The following is a 20,625-nucleotide window of genomic DNA, read 5'->3' as shown; positions in this document are numbered from 1 at the left end:
CAGTGTTTTGTTGTTAGTTGCACCTAGTAACTCGAGTAAACATGGCTGGCGCAAGGCTTACATTCAATGAAAGGAAGTCAGTTTTGAAGTGGTATTTTAAGTACGAAAACATTAATGAGGTTCAACAGCAATGGTGAAATGAGTATCAAACAGAGCCACTGACACGTTTAATGATTCGTCACATTCGAGACAAATTTGAAGCCGAAGGCTGTGTTAAAGATGTACACAAACAATGATCTGAACGACCTGTAACAGTAACAAGTCCAGCTAACTCCCATCGTGTGTTACAACAGTTCACTCGCTCACCACAGAAGTCTGTGAAACAGTGAGCCCATGAAACTGGAGTGAGTCGCTCAAGTGTTCGGTGCCGGCCGTGGTGGTCTCGCGGTTCTAGGCGCGCAGTCTGGAACCGTGCGACTGCTACGGTTGCAGGTTCGAATTCTGCCTCGGGCATGGATGTGTGTGATGTCCTTAGGTTAGTTAGGTTTAAGTAGTTTTAAGTTCTAGGGGACTGATGACCACAGCTGTTAAGTCCCATGGTGCTCAGAGCCATTTTCAAGTGTTCGGTGAATTTTGAAGACAGCAAAGTGGAAGTGCTACATCCCACAATCGCTACACGCAATGAACGAGGACGACCCAGATCGTAGAATGGAGTACTGCAACTGGTTTACTAAGATGGTGCACAACGATGAAGAGTTTGCAAAGATGTTTGTGTGGTCTGATGAGGCACAGTTCAGACTCAGTGGTACAGTAAATCGTCACAATTGCATCTACTGGGCTGCCGAAAATCCAGACGTCCATGTAGACAAAGCTGTGAATTTGCCAGGAATAAATGTGTGGTGTGGGTTGTCTTACTGGGGCTTGATCGGGCCATTCTTTGACGGCACAGTTACCAGTGAGATGTACCTTCAGAAGCTTCAAACATTCAGTTTACATGCAATCCGAGACTTGTATGGAGATGGAAGAATTTACTTTCAACAAGATGGTGCCCCAGCCCACTACCAAAATCGTGTTACAGCGTACCTCAACGAAAATCTACCAGGAAGATGGATAGAGGTGCTGTGGAGTATCCACCACGTTTCCCAGACCTAATGCCTCTGGACTTTTACCTGTGGGGAACACTAAAGGACGTCGTTTATCGACAAAAGCCATGCACATTGGATGAAATTCAAGAATCCATCGTACATTCATGTGCAAATATCCAACTGAACAGGTTGCAGTCAGTAGTTCTTGCTGCAGTTCAGCGGCATCGTTTGTGTGTGGATGTTAATGGTGACCATTTCAAAGACCTACAGTGATATCTTTGAGTTGGACTGTAAGCTACACTTTCACCAAAAATGAGACAACTCTGTCAGTTAGTTTGCAAGTTATGGACTTTTAAAGAGTGGAGACATTTTTTTGAACCCCTCTGTATTATCTTTATATAATTTCTTTTAATAGCTTTTTATGGTTAACTATACTCACCTTTTATTTTATCACAATGGGTTACTATAATCGTTATCAAAATTTAAAAGTCTGCTACATGTATTTTACTTAATCTGTTTTCATCAGATTACGGTTTTTAGGTAAATGAAGAATACATCTAAGCCCACAGTAGTGACATCTATGAAGCATATAGGCAAACAGATTTCTAGTAGCTACTGCACTTCAGTAGGTTTTGTAGAGTAACACCAGTTGCAAAATGATTTCCCTTTTCAATAAAACTTTTTAGTAGTAAATAATTTGGTATACGATGTTTGGTTTTGAAAAAAATTATGAAAGAATTCAAAGTTTTTTCATACTAAGCTCTGATGCCACAGCCAGTTCAATGTTTTGAAAATATTTATTCTTTCAAAGAAAATATCATTTATTTAAGAATCAGTCTTATCTGTATTCATCAATTTATTATTTATAGTAGAGAAATAACTGTATGTCACTATTGACTGGGAGACCTGGAGATGTTGAACAGTGATATAGTTGAAAGTATTTCCTCCTTTGCACAAACTGACATCTTTCCTCTGCCAAATTTGTGCAATGTGCCTCCAGATTACCTTGTTAGTGTGAGTGGTTGAGACAACTAATGCTGTGCTTTTATTTTTGATTGTAGAAATACAGATAAGAAGGGAATAGGTCCCTTACTCACACTAGCAAAGAATCTACCCTACATTAATCAGACATCCCTGTTTATTCAGTAATCATCACAATATTGCTATTGTGTTCAGAAGTAGATTGAGCAGTGATATGTAAATCACATGCAAAGTTAAATATTTATTTTATGCTGGGTTTCACCCCATATGTATTTTGAAAATTGTCACACAGCAGAAATGTGTTATGTCCAGATGTAAAATTTTCTCAAAGTCCTCTCCAATCAGCACCAAGTCAAAGCAAAACAGTCCAGTGCCCTGTGTCACAGTAAAAATGACAAAACGGTAGAAAGCAAACAATGTGAACAGCAGAACAAACCTGTAAGATATTGCCTCACCTCGTGCGAGTGAGAAGCCAGAAGTATAACTTAGCAACATGACCTGAACGAGGAGAAGACAATGTTTTTTTCTAACAGTGCAGCATGATTTTCCAACAGAGAATAAAAGTTTCACAAGAGCACCAATCGGCCTGCTGATCTGCTGGAAAGGCAACAAACTGAAGTCCTGAAAACCATTCTTGCGAGATAGAGGGGTGGTGAAGACTACTGATGAGCTTGGAAAAGTAGGCCATAATCAGTCATCACTGGCTAGGCATATCGTCATTCCCTTCGATGAGCAATAATAAATACTCAGGCTTCTGAGCCTTGACATCTTTACGTCGTAGGAGACCATCTATGAGGCCAACTCTCTGATTTGCTGCTACCAATTGCCAAGATGACTTCCGCCTTCGAGACTGCTACCCATGTGGTCTGCTGAACTCATTTGCTGTGCACTGTCAACTGGTGAGAACACTTGGAGATTTCTACGTCCTGGTTCCTGAGACAAACTCATGGTGTTTGGCATGCCATCAGACTATGCTGTTGTCCATCTCCATACTGTGCAGAGCTGGTGAGAGGTTACCCCAGCAGACCGATTCAAAGTCTACGAGAGTGCTCTGGTAATAATGTGGTCACTGTCCTGGATACCAATGCCTGTTGTACAAGCTACGCTGGTTGTCAGCACAGCCTGCCGGGTGATATCCTCCGAATCAGTGAGACATCAGCAGCACGTTCTGAGACAGTGCATGCACTGCTGCTGTCCTGAGCACTGCAACAGAGAAGAACTGATTGTAAACTTTAATGTAAAAAGTTCTTTTTCTGCTAATGTTGTATCATTGCCACCCAGCATACTGACTGGCCTGATCCACTGCACTCCACACCCTTTTATCCCAGCAACAGTAGGGGTCTCAGACCAGGCCTCTACAAAATTATGACAGTGTTGCTCACCATAGCTATCCTTTTTCTCCATTTACAGTGGTAAGCTAAAACATTGTGACCACTGCTTAATAGCGTGTTGGTTGGACTTCAGAACTTAATTCAGCAGTTATTCTTCATGACATGGATTTGATGAGTTCTTGGTGGATTTCTGGAGATATGTGTCACTAGATATCTATACATAGGCCACACATTTCATGTAACTGTGCCAGAACTTGGTGCCCAATAACGTCCCAGATGGGTACCATTGGGGTCAGATCAGGTGAATTTGTTGATCATGACATCAACATGAGTTTTCTGTCATGCTCCTCAAACTACCTTAGCATGATTCTAATATTTTGACATCAACAGTTATCCTGTTGGAAGATGCCACTGCCATCGGCGAAGACAATGACCATGAAGTGATCCAGATAGTCCACAATAATGTCCAAGTAGTCCACAGCTGCCATGGAACCTTTGATTGCTACGAAAGATCCCACAGAAGCCCAGGTGAATGTCCCCAATAGCATAATACTGGCCCCACCAGCCTGTGTGCGTCATGCACCATGTTTCGAGCAGTCATTCGCCTGGATGATGGCATATCTGAACACAGTCAATTATCTGCCGTAACAAGAAACATGATTCATCTGAGCATATGATATATTTCCACTGATGCACATTCCATCTCTGTGATCCCATTGCAGTTGTAATTGATGTCAGGTGTGGGTTGTCTGCTGCAGAGCCCACAATAGTGTGATAATTTCAGCAAAACATGGATTGAAGGAAAGCTTCTATCCCTTGATCAAAGTCCATATGAGTGCTGAGAGCACAAAGCTTATTGATGGAACGCCTGAAGCAGAAACTTTTTTTTGACATTTAATATCTTGTAAGTTTGTAGGTACTGACAGCTGATGGTGATGGCAGATGACTGCAGTATGGCTATAGCTTTTCGAAATATGTGGTCACAGTGCAATCGGATTGTTGTAACTCAGCATTCGTGGGTGATAAGAGTCGAAAAATATGGTATGGTGACTCGTAAGATGGGAAGAATTTCATAGTTTTTTTCCTTTTTAAATGCAGGATTTCTCAGTAGATCCCAGTCACCCTGTCAACAGATTAGCAAAATTACATCTTTATTGCTCCTGTTTACTTGCTTAGCAATTTCTGCTGCACTTTTCTCCATGTAGTTTTAAGTCTCCATGCTAATACTTTGCCTTCACCTACCAGTAAATTTTCTACCTCGAATGGGGAACTCATTTTCTGACCTTACACAACCTTGTAGGAGGTATGTCCAGTTGACTCTTGGGTTTGACTGTTGTAGGCAGACATAATGTAGGGCAAATATCCATCCCAATCATTGTGGATTTATTGACTTAGGAAAGCATTTTAGTTATGGTTCTGTTTGCGAGTTAAATCCTTCCATTCACCTTAGGTTGAAAAGATATTGTCCTCTAGTTCTTTATTCTAAAACGTTTACAAACTTGATTGAGTAATGAAGATTTATCCTTGGATATGTTAGTATCTTGTTAGAACTTCCAAAAGATACAACCAAATGCATAATGAATGCTTTTGCCACAATTTTTTTTTTTTTTTCTGTTATGTCAGCAATTGGGTCCAAGAATAGGAAATGTGAGAAGAAAACAGTGATTGATAATGTATATGTATTTTGTTACTGTCTCTGTGAAAATGGTTCTAGGATGTCTAAAGCTACTATTTCATATGGTCTGGGAGTCTCAGGTAGTATTTGCAGTGGAATTTCAGGCTTAGTATGTTGTGTGTGGTGTGCACAAGGAATACAGTTGCAGATATAACCTTCAGTGTCATCCTGTCAACTTTTCCACCATTATTTAGTGTCCACTCATGTGATTGTTATCTGCTTCTCATTTTGGACAGCTATCATGATACTTCATGATTATTCATCACTGAAGCACTTATGGTGTAACCAATTAGTTTCATTGTGGGCTTTTACAATTTATAATATTTTCTTTGGACACAAATTCCAGCAAGCCGCAACTTGTTAGGATTCCTCCTGTTTTTCCTGTACCTCTTCCAGTTCAGCTTCAAGCACAGTGTCCTCTTGCAACACATGGGCTTTTGTAATAGCCCATCGACAGTTTGAAGTTGTTTACCTCACTTATGTCATATCAGTCAGCTACTTGGGTCTTTTAAATTTATTAGCCTTAGTAGTAAATTTATAAGCTGTACTAGTCAGTGACTACCGTGAAATGATTATCATAAAGGTAGCACTCGAAGTACACTTTATACCATAGCTAGCAGCTCCTTCTCAATAGTACTGTTCTTAGTTTCTGCTTTATCGAGCATAACCAATAGGTTTCATGTCTTACAATATAATCACATGACACAATGAACAGTTTTTCACAAGTCCAGATAAGAAATTTTGTCAAAACATCTATAATTTGCTGCTTGTCCATGTCATATTAAGTGGTCCAATAGAAAGGTAGTTATTTTTTCAATAATTTAATTAAAGTGATGTTGCACAAATATGTAATAGTGATTTGCAAGACCTAGAAACGATTAAAGGTCCCCTCCTCAGTGTAGGTCTGTTACCAATGGCTTTTGAGAGATGTAGATCAGGTTTAACACCTGCAGAACATATAATGGAACTTATAATGTGGTCGAGGGATTGCACTTCACATTGCAAAGGAGTGATGTTCCTTTAGTTTTAAGCTCAGGTTTCCACATTGTGAAACATGACAGTATTCTCCATAGCCATTGTACATGTTCCTCGACTGACCAAGACAAGACACTGATGTCAACAAGGTATAACATATAAATAGTAGGGTTCAGTGGCAAGGCTCTAAACCACTAAGAAGTAGCAGGTGCAGTTTTTAGTGTGGAAACTGTTCTAAGGTATTCATACAGCCTGGAAGGAATGACAAATATCATGTTGGCTCTCTTCGGATGGGCTATGGGTATCTGATAGTAATGTGACCTCATATCTAACGTAGTAAAATACTTGCAGTTACCCAAGTGGTAGAGCATTTCATTGACACAGGGCAATGCATAAGTGTCAGGTGTCCTAACTCGATTTCCCATTTGTGTATCAGTACAGGCAATAATATTTTTCCCCATTGCTACTCTTTTTAGACACCATGACAGTGCTGATGCCCACGAGCTACAGGAAAACTGAATTATTCCTGCATCTAACTGCTGTCGTATGCTACACATGTGAGGGGATTCGGTAAGGCCTCTGAGGTTTCAGGTGTGCATCCTCAGTCAGCATTTTGTGCTGTGTCAAGTCCATGGCAGATAAATATTGCCTTTCTTCAAATAACCATGCAGATTTCTCCAACACTGGCTACAAAGGGTTACTGTTCTGCTCCTACAAATGCATTAATTTCTCTCACATTTTATTTTTGGTGGGCAATGTGATTGCAAGTGCTTCAGTGTTTGGCAACGTATTCTGATTCATCATGGACTGGAATTACATTTTATTCAGCAATACTGATGATTTAAGTCAGTAAAATCAAGATGGGCTGTGGCATGAATCAAAGTTTGTGTTAGGGAGGGCATTGGACTAGGATAGTATGTTCAGCTATGTTAGGCAAATAGTGGGAATTAGTGAAGTTCGGTGGCAGGAGGAACAAGACTTCTGGTCAGGTGAATACAGGGTTATAAATACAAAATCAAATAGGGGTAATGCAGGAGCAGGTTTAATAATGAAAGTAAAGGAAACAAAAGAAAAATTTGGAGTAGGTATTAAAATCCAGGGAGAAGAAATAAAAACTTTGAGGTTTGCCGATGATATTGTAATTCTGTCAGAGACAGCAAAGGACTTGGAAGAGCAGTTGAATGGAATGGACAGTGTCTTGAAAGAAGGATATAAGATGAACATCAACAAAAGCAAAACAAGGATAATGGAATGTAGTCGAATTAAGTCGGGTGATGCTGAGGGAATTAGATTAGGAAATGAGACACTTAAAGTAGTAAAGGAGTTTTGCTATTTGGGGAGCAAAATAACTGATGATGGTCGAAGTAGAGAGGATATAAAATGTAGACTGGCAATGGCAAGGAAAGCGTTTCTGAAGAAGAGAAATTTGTTAACATCGAGTATAGATTTAAGTGTCAGGAAGCCGTTTCTGAAAGTATATGTATGGAGTGTAGCCATGTATGGAAGTGAAACATGGGTAATTAATAGTTTGGACAAGAAGAGAATAGAAGCTTTCGAAATGTGGTGCTACAGAAGAATGTTGAAGATTAGGTGGGTAGATCACATAACTAATGAGGAGGTACTGAATAGGATTGGGGAGAAGAGAAGTTTGTGGCACAACTTGACTAGAAGAAGAAATCAGTTGGTAGGACATGTCCTGAGGCATCAAGGGATCACAAATTTAGCATTGGAGGGCAGCGTGGAGGGTAAAAATTGTAGAGGGAGACCAAGAGATGAATACACTAAGCAGATTCAGAAGGATGTAGGTTGCAGTAGGTACTGGGAGATGAAGGAGCTTGCACAGGATAGATTAGCATGGAGAGCTGCATCAAACCAGTCTCAGGACTGAAGACCACAACAACAACAAATGTTAGGCACAATGCCAGGGTGGTGTAGTGGATAGCACATCTGCCTGGTAAGCAGGAGACCTGGGTTCAAGTCCCAGCCTTGGCACAAGTTTTAATTAATTACTTCAGCTTCTGTCATTATGGATTGGTTTTTGTGTCTTCTAACACAATGATGTGTCCTCAGTTTTTTTCTGAGACTATATTTCTTCCATCTGAAACTGATCAATGTGTACTGTTTCTGTTGTACACTGGCCACCACTGTTCCACATGGAATTAGTACTTCTTATGTTCCAAAATTATCTTAACACTTACTCCTCTGTGAATAATTTCAGCTCAGTAAGTGCCTCTTCTTACATGCACTTGGGAGGTTATCAAGAACATTTCTGGTGAGCAGTTTTAAGGTTCCAGTATCCCACTACTACAAAAGTTCATGCAAGTGCAGAGGGGCCTCGTCAGGATAAGCATTGTGAGGGCATCCTTTGGGGGGAATGCTAACAACTTGTGCCCTGCCGGAATTTGTGTCCAAAAAGGGTATTTTATTTGTGAAGGCTGACAATGAAACTGATTGGCTCTACTAAAAGAAATTCAGTAATGAATAATCACAGTGTCATGTCAATATTCAAGACTGCCATAGTGGGAAACAGGCAAAAACCATCTGTGTGGGCACTAATTTGTAGGAGGAAAAGTTACAGCATTATTTGGTGTAAATCTTTATGAAAAAAAGAGGCTTTGTAGCTTCTTCAGAATGCAAATAGCCTCGCCCAAGGTTGTGTGTGAAGTCGTTAGCCAGTCATGGTGGTCATAAGATGATTTTAATTTCGGTGTCAGGGGGAAAAAAAAAGGAGTAGGAAAGGAATCACATTGCTAGCTGAAAGTCAGGGCAAGAGAGAGAAACCAGCGTGGAACTGAAGCTCCATGTGGCGACTAGCAGTTAACAAGGTATTTCTCTCCCACACTCCCTATTGGCTATCAAGAATGGGTGCGTAGTAGTGCATAGCAGATCACTTTCCACAAGAACAAACAACCTTTGCTGAAGTGACAGTCCTACCCAGCATGTGGGCCACAGTGAATTGTGCTCTAACATACAAGAGAATATTAAAATGAAAAATTATAAATAAAAGAAAAATATTAAATAATGATCGGACTTGTTTGATGATCTACATGATAGTAGTGACATGATTTCTCTCTCATATAAAAACAATAATGTAAATACCTCAAAAACCACTTGTGAAGTCAATGAGCCATCTGCTTGTGATGTGCACTTTCTGCCATATGACCAGTCTATATAGTTTATCGTAGTTATTTGGCATTGAATTTCTTACAGTGATTAATGTTGCAAGTTTCAGTGTGAAGAATATGTCTGATTCACTAATGAATATAGCTAAATGTGATGCAATTGACCTCAGTTTCTGTTTTGTTAAGTCCAGGAGGTGGAGGAGATTCGCTGCATTTAGTATTAGGAAACTAATAAAATAGACATTGAGTTTTAAATAACTACATTATACTCATTAATCTTAGATTATGTGAAATGGTTTCTCGCCTCTCAGGTTTTCTCAGTGTGAGTGATTAATAGTGAGCTTCTGAGTGTTCAGCTAAGTTTTTTTTCCATTTTCAATATTTTGACAACTGATCTGGCCATCATCTTCAGGTGCTGTGAATTTTTCTATTATCTGCACTCACTGGACTGGACTCCAACCAGTCTGTGAGCAGTTATTGGTCTCGTGTTGCTGTTTATAGCTGAGTTCAATTCCCAATGTCCACTGTGCCTGCACTTGGGGTCCGGCACTCAGTTCATTAAAATTTCGCTGACCGTCACATCCACCAGAGTTGGGAAACATGGGGGGAATTTTTGTTTATGGAGTATCAGTGCATGATCTGCAAAACAAAAGAGCATCAAAGGGCGCAGTGGTAATTGGGAATCGAACTCGGCTGTAAATAGCAGCATGAGACCAACAATACCTCACAGTCTGGTTGGAGTCCAGGCATTGAATACACATAATAGCAAAACTCATGGCACCTGAAGAAGATGGCCAGGTCGGTCATTGAAATATTGTGCAGAAATGGAAACAACTATGCAGCTAAACACCTGGAAGCTCGCTTTAGTCTTAGGTTATATTGCAGATTTAATGACAATGGTATACAGGGTGGGGGATATCATCATTGATGTTTGTTTATTTCCCAGTTAATGATTTTAAGCTTTATGCTAACTTTATTGTTTGATATTTGCCAGAATTATAAAATTTTTGTTGTGGTACCATTACATTTTCCATATATATGTAACCACAAGGGTGCTATCTCACTAAACATCGAGTGAGTCTGATGTTGTTTAGTATACAAGGGCCTCATCAGTAGAATCATTTTTTCATCACAGGTATGTTTCTTACATTCCTTGTGTAAAATTCTTTTATGTGGTTAAAGAACAAGGCTTGCAGATGTTAAAATCTATTCCTGGCCACCCATATTCACATTTACATAGTTTACTTATATCAGATACTGCAATGGTTCCTTTGCAAAGAACATTACCAATTTCCTTCCCTGGCTGTTGTAACATTACGGTCTGCTTCTGATGACCCCAATTTCAAACCTTAATCTTCCCTCGTTTTTGTTTCAAAGGGGTTTTTGTTTTATCATATAGATTGACTTCTTTATGAAATATATATGGGCAAGTTTGATGCAGTGGTATAAGCAAGTCTCTCCTAATACTTAATACGTATCTTATTACATCTTTAATTTTCTACCTTAGTTGTGGTCACATTCAAGTTAACGGTGACTAGTTTCAAATGCTTAGTATCTGATCAGAAGTATTTGGACATCTCTGTGTAATGTGGGTTTGACCACTAGATGTCACAACAGGCAGATCGCCTTTATAAAAGGAGCAGGGAATATTGTTGTGTCAGTAGAGAAGCAATAACAGTCTCAGCTCAGAGACTTAGAATGTGGACTGCTCATTGGATGTCAGCTGAATAACAAATCCATCAGGGACATTGTGTGAAAAGGAAATTGAAGGAACAACCATACTTAAACCAAGACCATGATGACCTCATGTACCAGTGGATGGAGACTGACAGACATTTAAAAAAAATAGCATCTAATCATCAGAAGGAATCACTTGTGAGTGCTACCATCAGTCCAGCTAGCACGATGACTGTGCATAATGAATTAAAAAGAATAGAGCACCATGATTGAGTTGCTCCTCATAAGCCGTACATTTCTGTAGTGAACGCTAAGCACATTTGAGCTGGTGTAAAGAGTGATGCCACTGGGCAATGGATGAGGTGAATTGCGTGATGTAGATTTATGAATCACACTATAACCTGTAGAAATCCTATGGTAGGGTTTTGGTTTGGAGAATACCTGGAAAACATTACCTGCCACCACGTGTAATGCAAACAGTGAAGTACAGAGGAGGTGGTGTAATAGCAGGGGGGTGTTTTTAATAGTTAGGGCATGGTTCTCCCACTGCGCCCAAGAAAACACAAAGTGCAGAAGGATATGAACACATTTTACAGCTTTGTATACTATGTGCATTAGAGGAACAGTTCAGAGACAGTGACTGATTGTAGCAGAATGGCAATACATCCTGTCGTAAAGCAGCATATATGTGACAATGGTTTGTGGACAGCCCACCAGAGTCCTGACCTGAACACAGTGGAACGCCTATGGAACAAGTTAGAATGTAAACTTCACTCCAGATCCCAGCATGCGACTTCACTACTTTCTCTGGATTTGGTTCTTAAGGAAGAATGGGCTACCGTTCATATACGACAATCAGGCACTTCATTGAAAGTATCCCCAGCAGAGTTCAAGCTGTTGAGGTCCACCCCACATTAACATCCGCTAATAGGTGACCAGATATTATTAATCAAACATTTTCAATCCAATACCTACATTAAAAATACTTAATCAGTCAACATGTGAAACACAAACTAGGAAATGATGTAAATAGTTTTCTAGCATCCTGTACATTCAAATCACAATGGTTCAATACAATGGTAATAACATACCTGCTGTGATTAACAAAATAATTGCATGGTATAATATTTCTAAATTTCAAGCTTTTTATCAGCAGTTTGATTTGAACATTCTATGTCCCTGATGTTACTAACTACTACACACTGATTCATCTGTTAGCAGGATCTGGTCAAGAATATTTAACAGGTGCTATATGCATTCATTATGTATTTTTGCATACTGTCATCTCTGCAAATTTTTCAGTAATATACAGAGTTTAATGTTATGGGAAATGTTGTGAAGAAGTTCTGTTTTGAAAACTAAATCATGCAAAAATGAAGTCATATCAGTTATGATATGAGACTACAGGTAGACTGGACATAAAACTTGAAGCAAATGCAGTCTACATCACACACCATTAGTGCAAAAACAGTTGAATGATATACCGTGTTCTTTTCAACATTGCTTTATTTCTTTCTCCTACATAAATTTCAGAGTTTTCAATAGTTCTAGGTGATTCCAGTCCCATTCACCTCAAATTATTGACACTGTACTGTATAAAAAGCTTATTTGTGTTGAAAATTACTCCTGGAATGTTAAACTATTGTGGTTTACATCATTTTACTCTATTTTAAAAGACTGTGTTGCTTTCAACATTATCTCTTCAGTGAAACTGCACTTGTAACTTGCACTGTCTCACTGTTCTCCAGGTATGAAAATAAGGTGATGAATGGTTGAATATCATCTTGGCGAGAGTTTTCACCTCAAGATTCTCCCCCCCCCCCCCTTTTGCCCCCCCCCTCCCCGCTCTCTCTCTCTCTCTCTCTCTCTCTCTCTCTCTCTGTGTGTGTGTGTGTGTGTGTGTGTGTGTGTGTGTGTTTATGAGTTTGGGTCATCTGACAATTCTTTGAGACAATTGAGGCAAAGTCTTAAGATCAGAACTCTTGCCTAGAAGATACGAGGATTGTTTTTTAAGTAAGGGCTGTTTTTATTTTTTAAAAAAGATACAAATACTTTTGTAAAAAAAACTTTTATTTTCTGATTCTACACACTTTTACCTATTTTTCTACATAGTTGCCTTGTTTATTTAAGCACTTGTCATACCGTACAACTAAGTTTTTAATTCCCTCGTCAAAGAATTCGGCCGCCTGCTCCGACAGCCAAGAGTTCACGGCCGCTTTCACTTCATTGTCGTCATTGAAGCGCTGCCCACCAAGATGGTGTTTCAGGTACCGGAAAAGGTGAAAATCGCTAGGAGCAAGGTCGGGGCTGTATGGTGCGTGGTTCAAAACTTCCCAGCCAAAAGAATCAATCAAATCCCAAGTCTTTTGAGAGGTGTGAGGCCTAGCGTTATCGTGCAGGAGCAAAACTCCTTTCGTCAGCATGCCGCGCCTTTTGTTTTGAATTGCTCTGCGGAGCTTCTTTAGAGTTGCACAGTAGGCATCTGAGTTGATTGTCGTTCCTCGTGGCATAACGTCCACTAGCAAAACACCGCGCCGGTCCCAGAACACAGTTGCCATAATCTTGCACTTTGACAGCGTCTGTTTGGCTTTGACCTTGATAGGTGAGGTTGTGTGTCGCCATTCCATCGATTGTCACTTGCTTTCGGGAGTGATATGGGATGTTTCATCTCCAGTGACAATTTGACTCAACATGTCATCCCCTTCTTCCTCCTAACGAATCAAAAAGTCCAATGAAGTGGCAAATCTCTTCCCTTTGTGGTCCTCTGTGAGGAGTCTGGGTACCCACCGAGAACACAGTCTCTTAAAGTTTATGTTTTCAGACACAATTTTGTATAAAACCGATCTTGAAACTTGTGGAAATTCCAAAGAAAGAGTGGAAATTGTGAATCTTCTGTCCTCACGAATCTTTGTTTCGACTGCAGCCACCAAATCATCAGTGATCACAGAGGGCCGGCCTGAGCGTTCTTCATCATTTTTTGATGGCCATTTTTAAACTCTCTAACCCATTGACGCACTTTACCTTCACTCATTGCATTCAAGCCGTAAACTTCTGTTAACTGACGATGAATTTCTGCAGTCAAAAAACGTATCACTGACGGTATCTCACACGCGGCGGGCGATTCAATAATCATAAACATTATAAAGTAGCACAGCGATGCGTAAACGTCAGCTACAGAGCTGCAACTTGCATCAGTGTGAACGGGAAGGATGCCGGCAAGTGGCGCGGTGGCTTGTTACGGCGTCCGCGCGAACTACGGAACTATACGCGCGAACGGCTCTTACTTAAAAAACAACCCTCGTATTCAACTATTCACTATCTTGTTGTCATATATAGTGAACAGTGAGACAGTGCAAGTTACAAGTGCAGTTACACAGAGAAGACCATGTTGTGAGAAACACAATCTTAAATATGGATTAAAATAATGTAAATCACAACAATTTGACATTCCAGGGGTAATTTTTGATATTAAATAAATTTTGTGTGTTAAGATCTCTATAGCTGAAGATGATTAACAGGAGTAGAATAACAGCAGTACTGAAAAGTGCAGGAAGCTACATAAACCCCAATATGTGCTATCTAGATATTTAAAAAAAATTCTATTTCAGTTTGTGAATATTTTCTTAAATGCTGATTTTGTATAGGTACAGACAGTAAAAAAGCAATGCTTCCTGTTATTTGATAGAAATAAAAAAAACACTGATGATGCAGTCTTTCAGCAATATATATCTGGATAAAAAGAAGAAAAAATTGTGTTTGCTCAAGGCAAAACTGGTGCAAAAGCAAATTTACATGTAAGTAACTGTGGACGCAAGAATTTTCAATCTCAAGATGAATACCTCTGAACCTATGTTACTTATGCTTATAGACTTCTCTGCTGAAAAGAATTTATTGCACATTGAATGTCAATTTTTATGATTATTTCTACCTAAATTATTTTGTAATTATCGTAGTTTTGATGTGAGATACCAGTAGATAAAAATGGTATAGTTATTAAATTATATTGTATGTTGTTTAATTCCGATAAACAATTAAATAACCAAAGAATGGAGTCCTCATGGCCATTGTCGACCATGTTAAAAATTCTAGGTTATTTGTGCTGTGTCATTCATATAGAATCTTTTTATCCAACATTTCAGCCTTTCTAAAGTCAGTTCATTGAAGAAAGCCTCAGCAAGAGGGCCAAAACATCAGTCCCAATAGCCAAGAGTTTGTAACATCACAGTTGTAATTATTTTTGAGAAGTGACATGCTTTCTTTTTGTTTCTAAAACATAGGAGACCCATTATTTTTGAAACCAGCTTCAATAATTTCGTATTCAGTTTTTATCACTTTATTATTTTTGTCAATCTTGTGTACTCCATTCTTTGTTACAGGTTACCACGCACCCATAGATATTTTCTTGGAGCTGAATAGTCTCAATGCAGAAAAAAGGATTCCTTCTGACACTACCATAAATGTTTGTGTTGGAAAGGAGTGGTATCGTTACCCATCCAGCTTCTTTCTGCCAGACAATAAGTAAGAACTGCCCCCTGTTTTTTTTTTCAATTTGATGAAAATTATAGTCATTTGTTATAAAAATAACAGAGGGATCAAATCATTCAGGCTCTGTGTTTGTCAAATTATCTGTTATTTGTACAGCAGGGCTAAAAGACTAATAATTTATGCCACATTCAGCAGATTTATGTATCATATGAGTTATACTAAGATTAATGCAAGGGCTTTCAAACTGTACGACATGGCTCTCAGGAGTGTCACAGCCTTCCAGTGGCAGTTCAGCAGTGCTTTCGTCAAAACAGTTATTTGGTTTATTTGCTTTCTGAATAAAGGAACAACATGTACACTAGCAGTGATATCTAGTGAGCCAGCAAATAATTATTTCTCTATGGCAGCTTGGTAGATGGCAGTTGAATTGCATAATGCGATTCACTTGTTTTTATTCAGTAACACGTAGTTTGAAGGTTAGTTTCATTGAATATATATAATTTTTAAATGTTATTTATGTTCTGTGGTTTGTGTTTCTCTGTCAGCATGGACAAAGTTTCCAGTGTAAGTGCAAAGTGTGATATTTCAAATGTATCATGCAGTCCTAAAAGAATAGATGAAAATTCAAAGTATGACGACATTTATTTGAACTTTGTTGTTATGTGTACTACTGTTGGAAATGAAGAACAATCACAGTGTGCCATTCGTTTCAAAATCCTGGCTACTAAAGCATACACCCTAGTAAAATTAAACAGTATTTGGATTCAAATCACAGTAGTTTGGCATCCAGGAAAGTTCATGTGCTCAAATTATTCTTGGGACTGAGCGCTGGCTGAAACCCCAAGTGGAAATTTTGAAACACTTAGCGATTTATGGAACATATATCGAAAACACAGCTTGTACATCATAGGAGGAGGTGTGTTTATTGCAGCTGAAAAAATATTGTCTCTACTGATGTCAAATTTGAATGTGACGGTGAAGTTATCTGGTCACATATAACAGTTCTAGGTGAAATGAAGTTAACGACTGAATGTTTTGACTGGCCACCTGATTCCACTGTGAAGTTTTTAGAGTCATTGACAGAGAGCCTACAATCAGTAGTGTGGAAATACTCAGATCATGCCATATTAATTGGAATTGACTTTAACCTACCAAGTATAGATTAGGACGTCTGCGGATTCATTGCAGGGGGCACAGACAGACCGTGTTGCAAAGTTCTTTTGAACACATTTTCCAAAAAATGTCTTGATCAGCTAGTTCAACAGCCCAAATGCAACAGAAATATTTTATACCTCATAGCTACTAACAGGCATGACCTAATTGACAGCATCAGTATAGAGACAGGGATTAGTAACCATGATGTCACCATAGTGACTTAGATTACTAAAATTAATAAATCAATAATAAAGGCTGGGAGAGTATTTCTGCTAGAAAGAGCAGATAGATAGTTGTTGGTATTGCACTTAGACAATGAACCGACATCATTTGCTTGCAGTATGATGGACGTAGAGGAATTATGGGCAGAGTGTAAATGGATTATAAATCATACTCTGGAGAAGTATGTGCCGAGTAAGTGGATTAAGGATGAAAAAGACCTACTATTGTTTAACAACGAAATTCGAAAAATCTCTCGATTCAAAAGAGAATGCACAAGTGAGGACAGGTGGAAGTGTGTAGGAAGATCAATGTGCGAAGCTTACTACAACTACCACTGTCATACCTTAGCAAAAGGTCTCACCGAGAACCTGAGAAAATTCTGGTTCTACGTAAAATCATTAAATGGTTCTAAGGCTCCTATCCAGTGACTTGTTCTCCATTTTGATGTGGCGGTAGAAGGTTACAAGATAGCAAAAGTAAAGCTGAAACTTTAAATTTCGTAGTTAAGAAAATGTTCATGCAAGAGAATCATACAAATATACCATTGTTAGACCATCACATAGACTCCTGTATGGAGGACATGGTAATAATCATCCCTGGTGTAGAGAAACAACTGAAAGAGTTCAAAACAAATAACTTGCCAGGTCCATCCCTGATGGAATCCCAGTTCAGTTTTACACAGTGTACTCTATACCATTGGCCCCTTACTTAGTTTGCATTTATTGCAAATTTCTTGCCCAGTGTAAAGTCCCAAGTGACTGGAAAAAAGTGCAGGTGACTCATGCGTATAAGAAGGGTAAATAATGGACATGAAAAATTACAAACCAATATTTTTAACATGTTTGCTGCGGAATCCCTTAACATATTCTGTTATGGCATAAAGTCAAGTGTCAGCGTGCCAGTCGGAAATGAGAGAGTAGAGACGGCTGTGAAGAAGACGTCAGCCAATTGCGCGCTGACCGACCCCTCGCCAGGACGACAACGCAATGGCAGCAACCTCTATTCGAAGAGGACATAAGTGCCGTGCCAACTGGTTGTGGCCCACTTCTATAACAGCATCAAGATTAGGCACTTCAAGACCAGCTACTTAGGAATTGTATATACTGAAGAACATGGTTTATTTTGCATGTCACCCTTTGCTTCCAACACATCTGTATTTCTCAGAGTTAAGTATTGTCATTTATTTTCTGTAATAAAAATCATTAATACGATTTGTTTGAATTGTTGTGTAGTGATTCGAGAAAGCAGGTTTCCTAGATTCCCAATACAACATATTCCCAGTTTGAATATAATAAATTTTCTTGAGAAGGAAGAGCCTCTGTCCAAAATCAGCACAGTTTTAGAAAGCATCACTAGTGTGAAACTTAGCTTGCCCTTTTCTCACATGAGATGCTGCAAACCATGGATGAAGGGTGACAGGCAAAGTCTATTGTCCTAGATTTCCATAAAGCATTTGACACGGTGCCATGCTGCCGACTGTTAATGAAGGTACAAGCATACAGATTAGGTTTACTGGTATGTGAGCGGCACAAAGACTTTTTAAGTAATAGAACCCAGTATGTTGTCCTTGACAGTGAGTGTTCATTAGAGATAAGGCTGTCACCTGGATTGCTCTAGAGAAGTTTGATAGGACCACTGTTATTTTCCATATATATAAATGATCTGGCAGACAGGGTAAAGAGCAGTCTGCGGCTGTTCACTGATGATACTGTGGTGTGCAGGAAAGTGTCGTGGTTGAGTGACTGTAACGGGTACACGATAACTTAGGCAGAAATTCTAATTAGTGTGATGAATGGTGACCAGCTCTAAATCTAGAAAAATTTAAGTTAATTTAGATAAGTAGGAAAAATAACCCATGATGTTTGAGTACAGCATTAGTAGTGTGCTACTGGACACAGTAAAGTTGTTGAAAAATCTAAGCATAACATTGCAAAGCATGTGAGGATTGTAGTAGCAAAGGCAAATCATTGACTTCAGTATATTGAGAGAATTTTAGGAAAGTGTAGTTTATCTGTAAAGGAGACTGCATATAAGGACACTACTGTCACGCATTGTTGTGTACTGTTAGTGTGTGGGATCTGCATCCGGTCATATTAAAGGAAGACATCGAAGCAATTCAGAGGCAGGCTGCTAGATTTGTCACCGGTGGATCCGAACAACATGAAGTATTACAGAAATGCTCTGGGAACTCAAATGGGAGTCAGTGGAAGGAAGGCGATGTTGTTTTTGAGGAAGATTTTTCAGAAAATTTAGAGAACTGACATTTGACGCTTACTGCAGAACAGTTCTACTGCTGCCAATTTACAGTTCATACTAGGACTATGAAGGTAATATTAGAGAGATTAGGGCTCTTGAGGTGGCATATAGACAGTCAGTTCTCTCTCACTCTTCTTGTGAGTGGAACAGGAAAGGGAAGGAAATGACTGGTAGTCTTTATGTCTCTGTGAGAAATACCCCAGAAGATTATTCCATATGACGTTGATGAATGTAAGTGTACAAGCAAGTAAAGTTTTAATCATTTTTTCACCAAAAGTAACAATTACATGTAGAACAAATGTTGCTGAATGCAAGCATTTGAGAAGATGTATGAACAATACCATGACTTAGAATGTAAAATTAGAGAGATTAGAGCGCGCACGGAGGCTTTCAGACAGTCGTTCTTCCCGCGAACCATACGCGACTGGAACAGGAAAGGGAGGTAATGACAGTGGCACGTAAAGTGCCCTCCGCCACACACCGTTGGGTGGCTTGCGGAGTATCAGTGTAGATGTAGATGTAGATTCCAAATTCTTGTTGTGAAAACTCTGTGTGTACTTGAAAAGACAGACTATAATGTGGTATGTTACATAAATAGTTTGGTTTTTGGTACATTTCTGGAAGATCAGCTATGTAAAAGTAAAAATTTAACACCTGTAATTCTAAACATACTGTAGTTTGATATGTAAGTAGACTATTGTCACATGGGTATTTATGTCACATTTTAATTGCAGCTGGAATTTGCAGTTCCTGAAATCTGAATTTAGAGGCCAGCTGCCAAAACCATACAGCAGTGCTCACAATGCAACATCCATAATACCTGAATTTATGAATGATATGAATAAAGAAGAACCGTCAAGATATGTAAGTAAATATCTTTTTTTACTTGGGGTATCATTTTGGCTAAGATTAAATTTACATTGTACAACTGGTGGCAAGTACAGGCACCTTTACACTCTTATGTCATATATGCCCCTGAATTAAATTTGACAGTATAACGTAAATGGATAGTAAAAAATCTACTCACTAAGTGGCGGCAGGAGAACACACACACAAAAAGGTTTAACTTTTACAAGATTTCAGAGCCAGTGGTTCTTTCTTCTGGCAGAAGTGGTTAAAGGTGGATGTGGTATTTTATAGAAGGCACATATAATGTAATGCATAGAATGTCTGTAGAAGAAGGCATTTCTGCTAAATACAAATGATGCTGTAAACTAGACCTGTCAGCCTCCTAAATATACAAAATCATCAGCTGCTTATAAAAAACAATAGATTCTAATCAAGCAAAGCAACAAGCTGACTAGAAGTAGGTGTTATGCTGTGGACCACTTACAGATTATGAACAATATTATAGACCAGACCAGTGAGTATGAATTACAACATTGTCAGGGATTTTGAGTAAATTTTTTTTCTCAGTTTCAACTAAATCTGACTGATGCAGCCTGTGTCAGTATACCAAAGAGTATATTGTGAGTGCTGCAGCTAACATTAGAATTCACCAGGATTGTGGTAAATTGAAATTGGAAAGAGGAGTCTAGCAAGGAGATTGCATATCTCCTGGATTGTTATCAGCTGTAACAGAGCTTACTTATGGGCCATTAAAGTGGGAAAACAAGTAAGGAATATTTGTTAATGGAACATGTCTAAATCATTTCAGTTTTACTGATGACATTGTACAGTTTCCCCTCTACTGTAGATAACTGAACGAAAGAACTTCGTAG

General features: G+C 39.0%; 1 protein-coding gene and 1 non-coding gene across 4 annotated transcripts in view; both read left to right on the top strand.

Annotated features, from left to right (window-relative positions):
* The window catches only part of LOC124776550 (alpha-1,2-mannosyltransferase ALG9), a 144,395-nt gene that overhangs the window by 72,306 nt on the left and 51,464 nt on the right, over window positions 1-20,625 (top strand). For all 3 annotated transcript variants that reach the window (XR_007015633.1, XM_047251585.1, XM_047251586.1), the window contains 2 exons: window positions 15,163-15,304; window positions 19,639-19,768. Coding sequence is in view for 2 of the 3 variants with exons in the window: in XM_047251585.1 (XP_047107541.1) it covers window positions 15,163-15,304; window positions 19,639-19,768 (272 nt within the window). In the remaining variant the exon portion in view is untranslated. The remainder of the gene's footprint in view (window positions 1-15,162; window positions 15,305-19,638; window positions 19,769-20,625) is intronic.
* Trnat-ggu lies at window positions 7,908-7,979 on the top strand. The gene has a single exon. It is a non-coding gene; the product is annotated as a tRNA-Thr (tRNA).

This window comes from Schistocerca piceifrons, chromosome 2 (genome assembly GCF_021461385.2).
Source record: "Schistocerca piceifrons isolate TAMUIC-IGC-003096 chromosome 2, iqSchPice1.1, whole genome shotgun sequence".
Classification (NCBI taxonomy): domain Eukaryota; kingdom Metazoa; phylum Arthropoda; class Insecta; order Orthoptera; family Acrididae; genus Schistocerca; species Schistocerca piceifrons.
The sequence above is the reverse complement of the archived record's forward strand: the minus strand, read 5'-3'. Positions and strand labels throughout refer to the sequence as shown.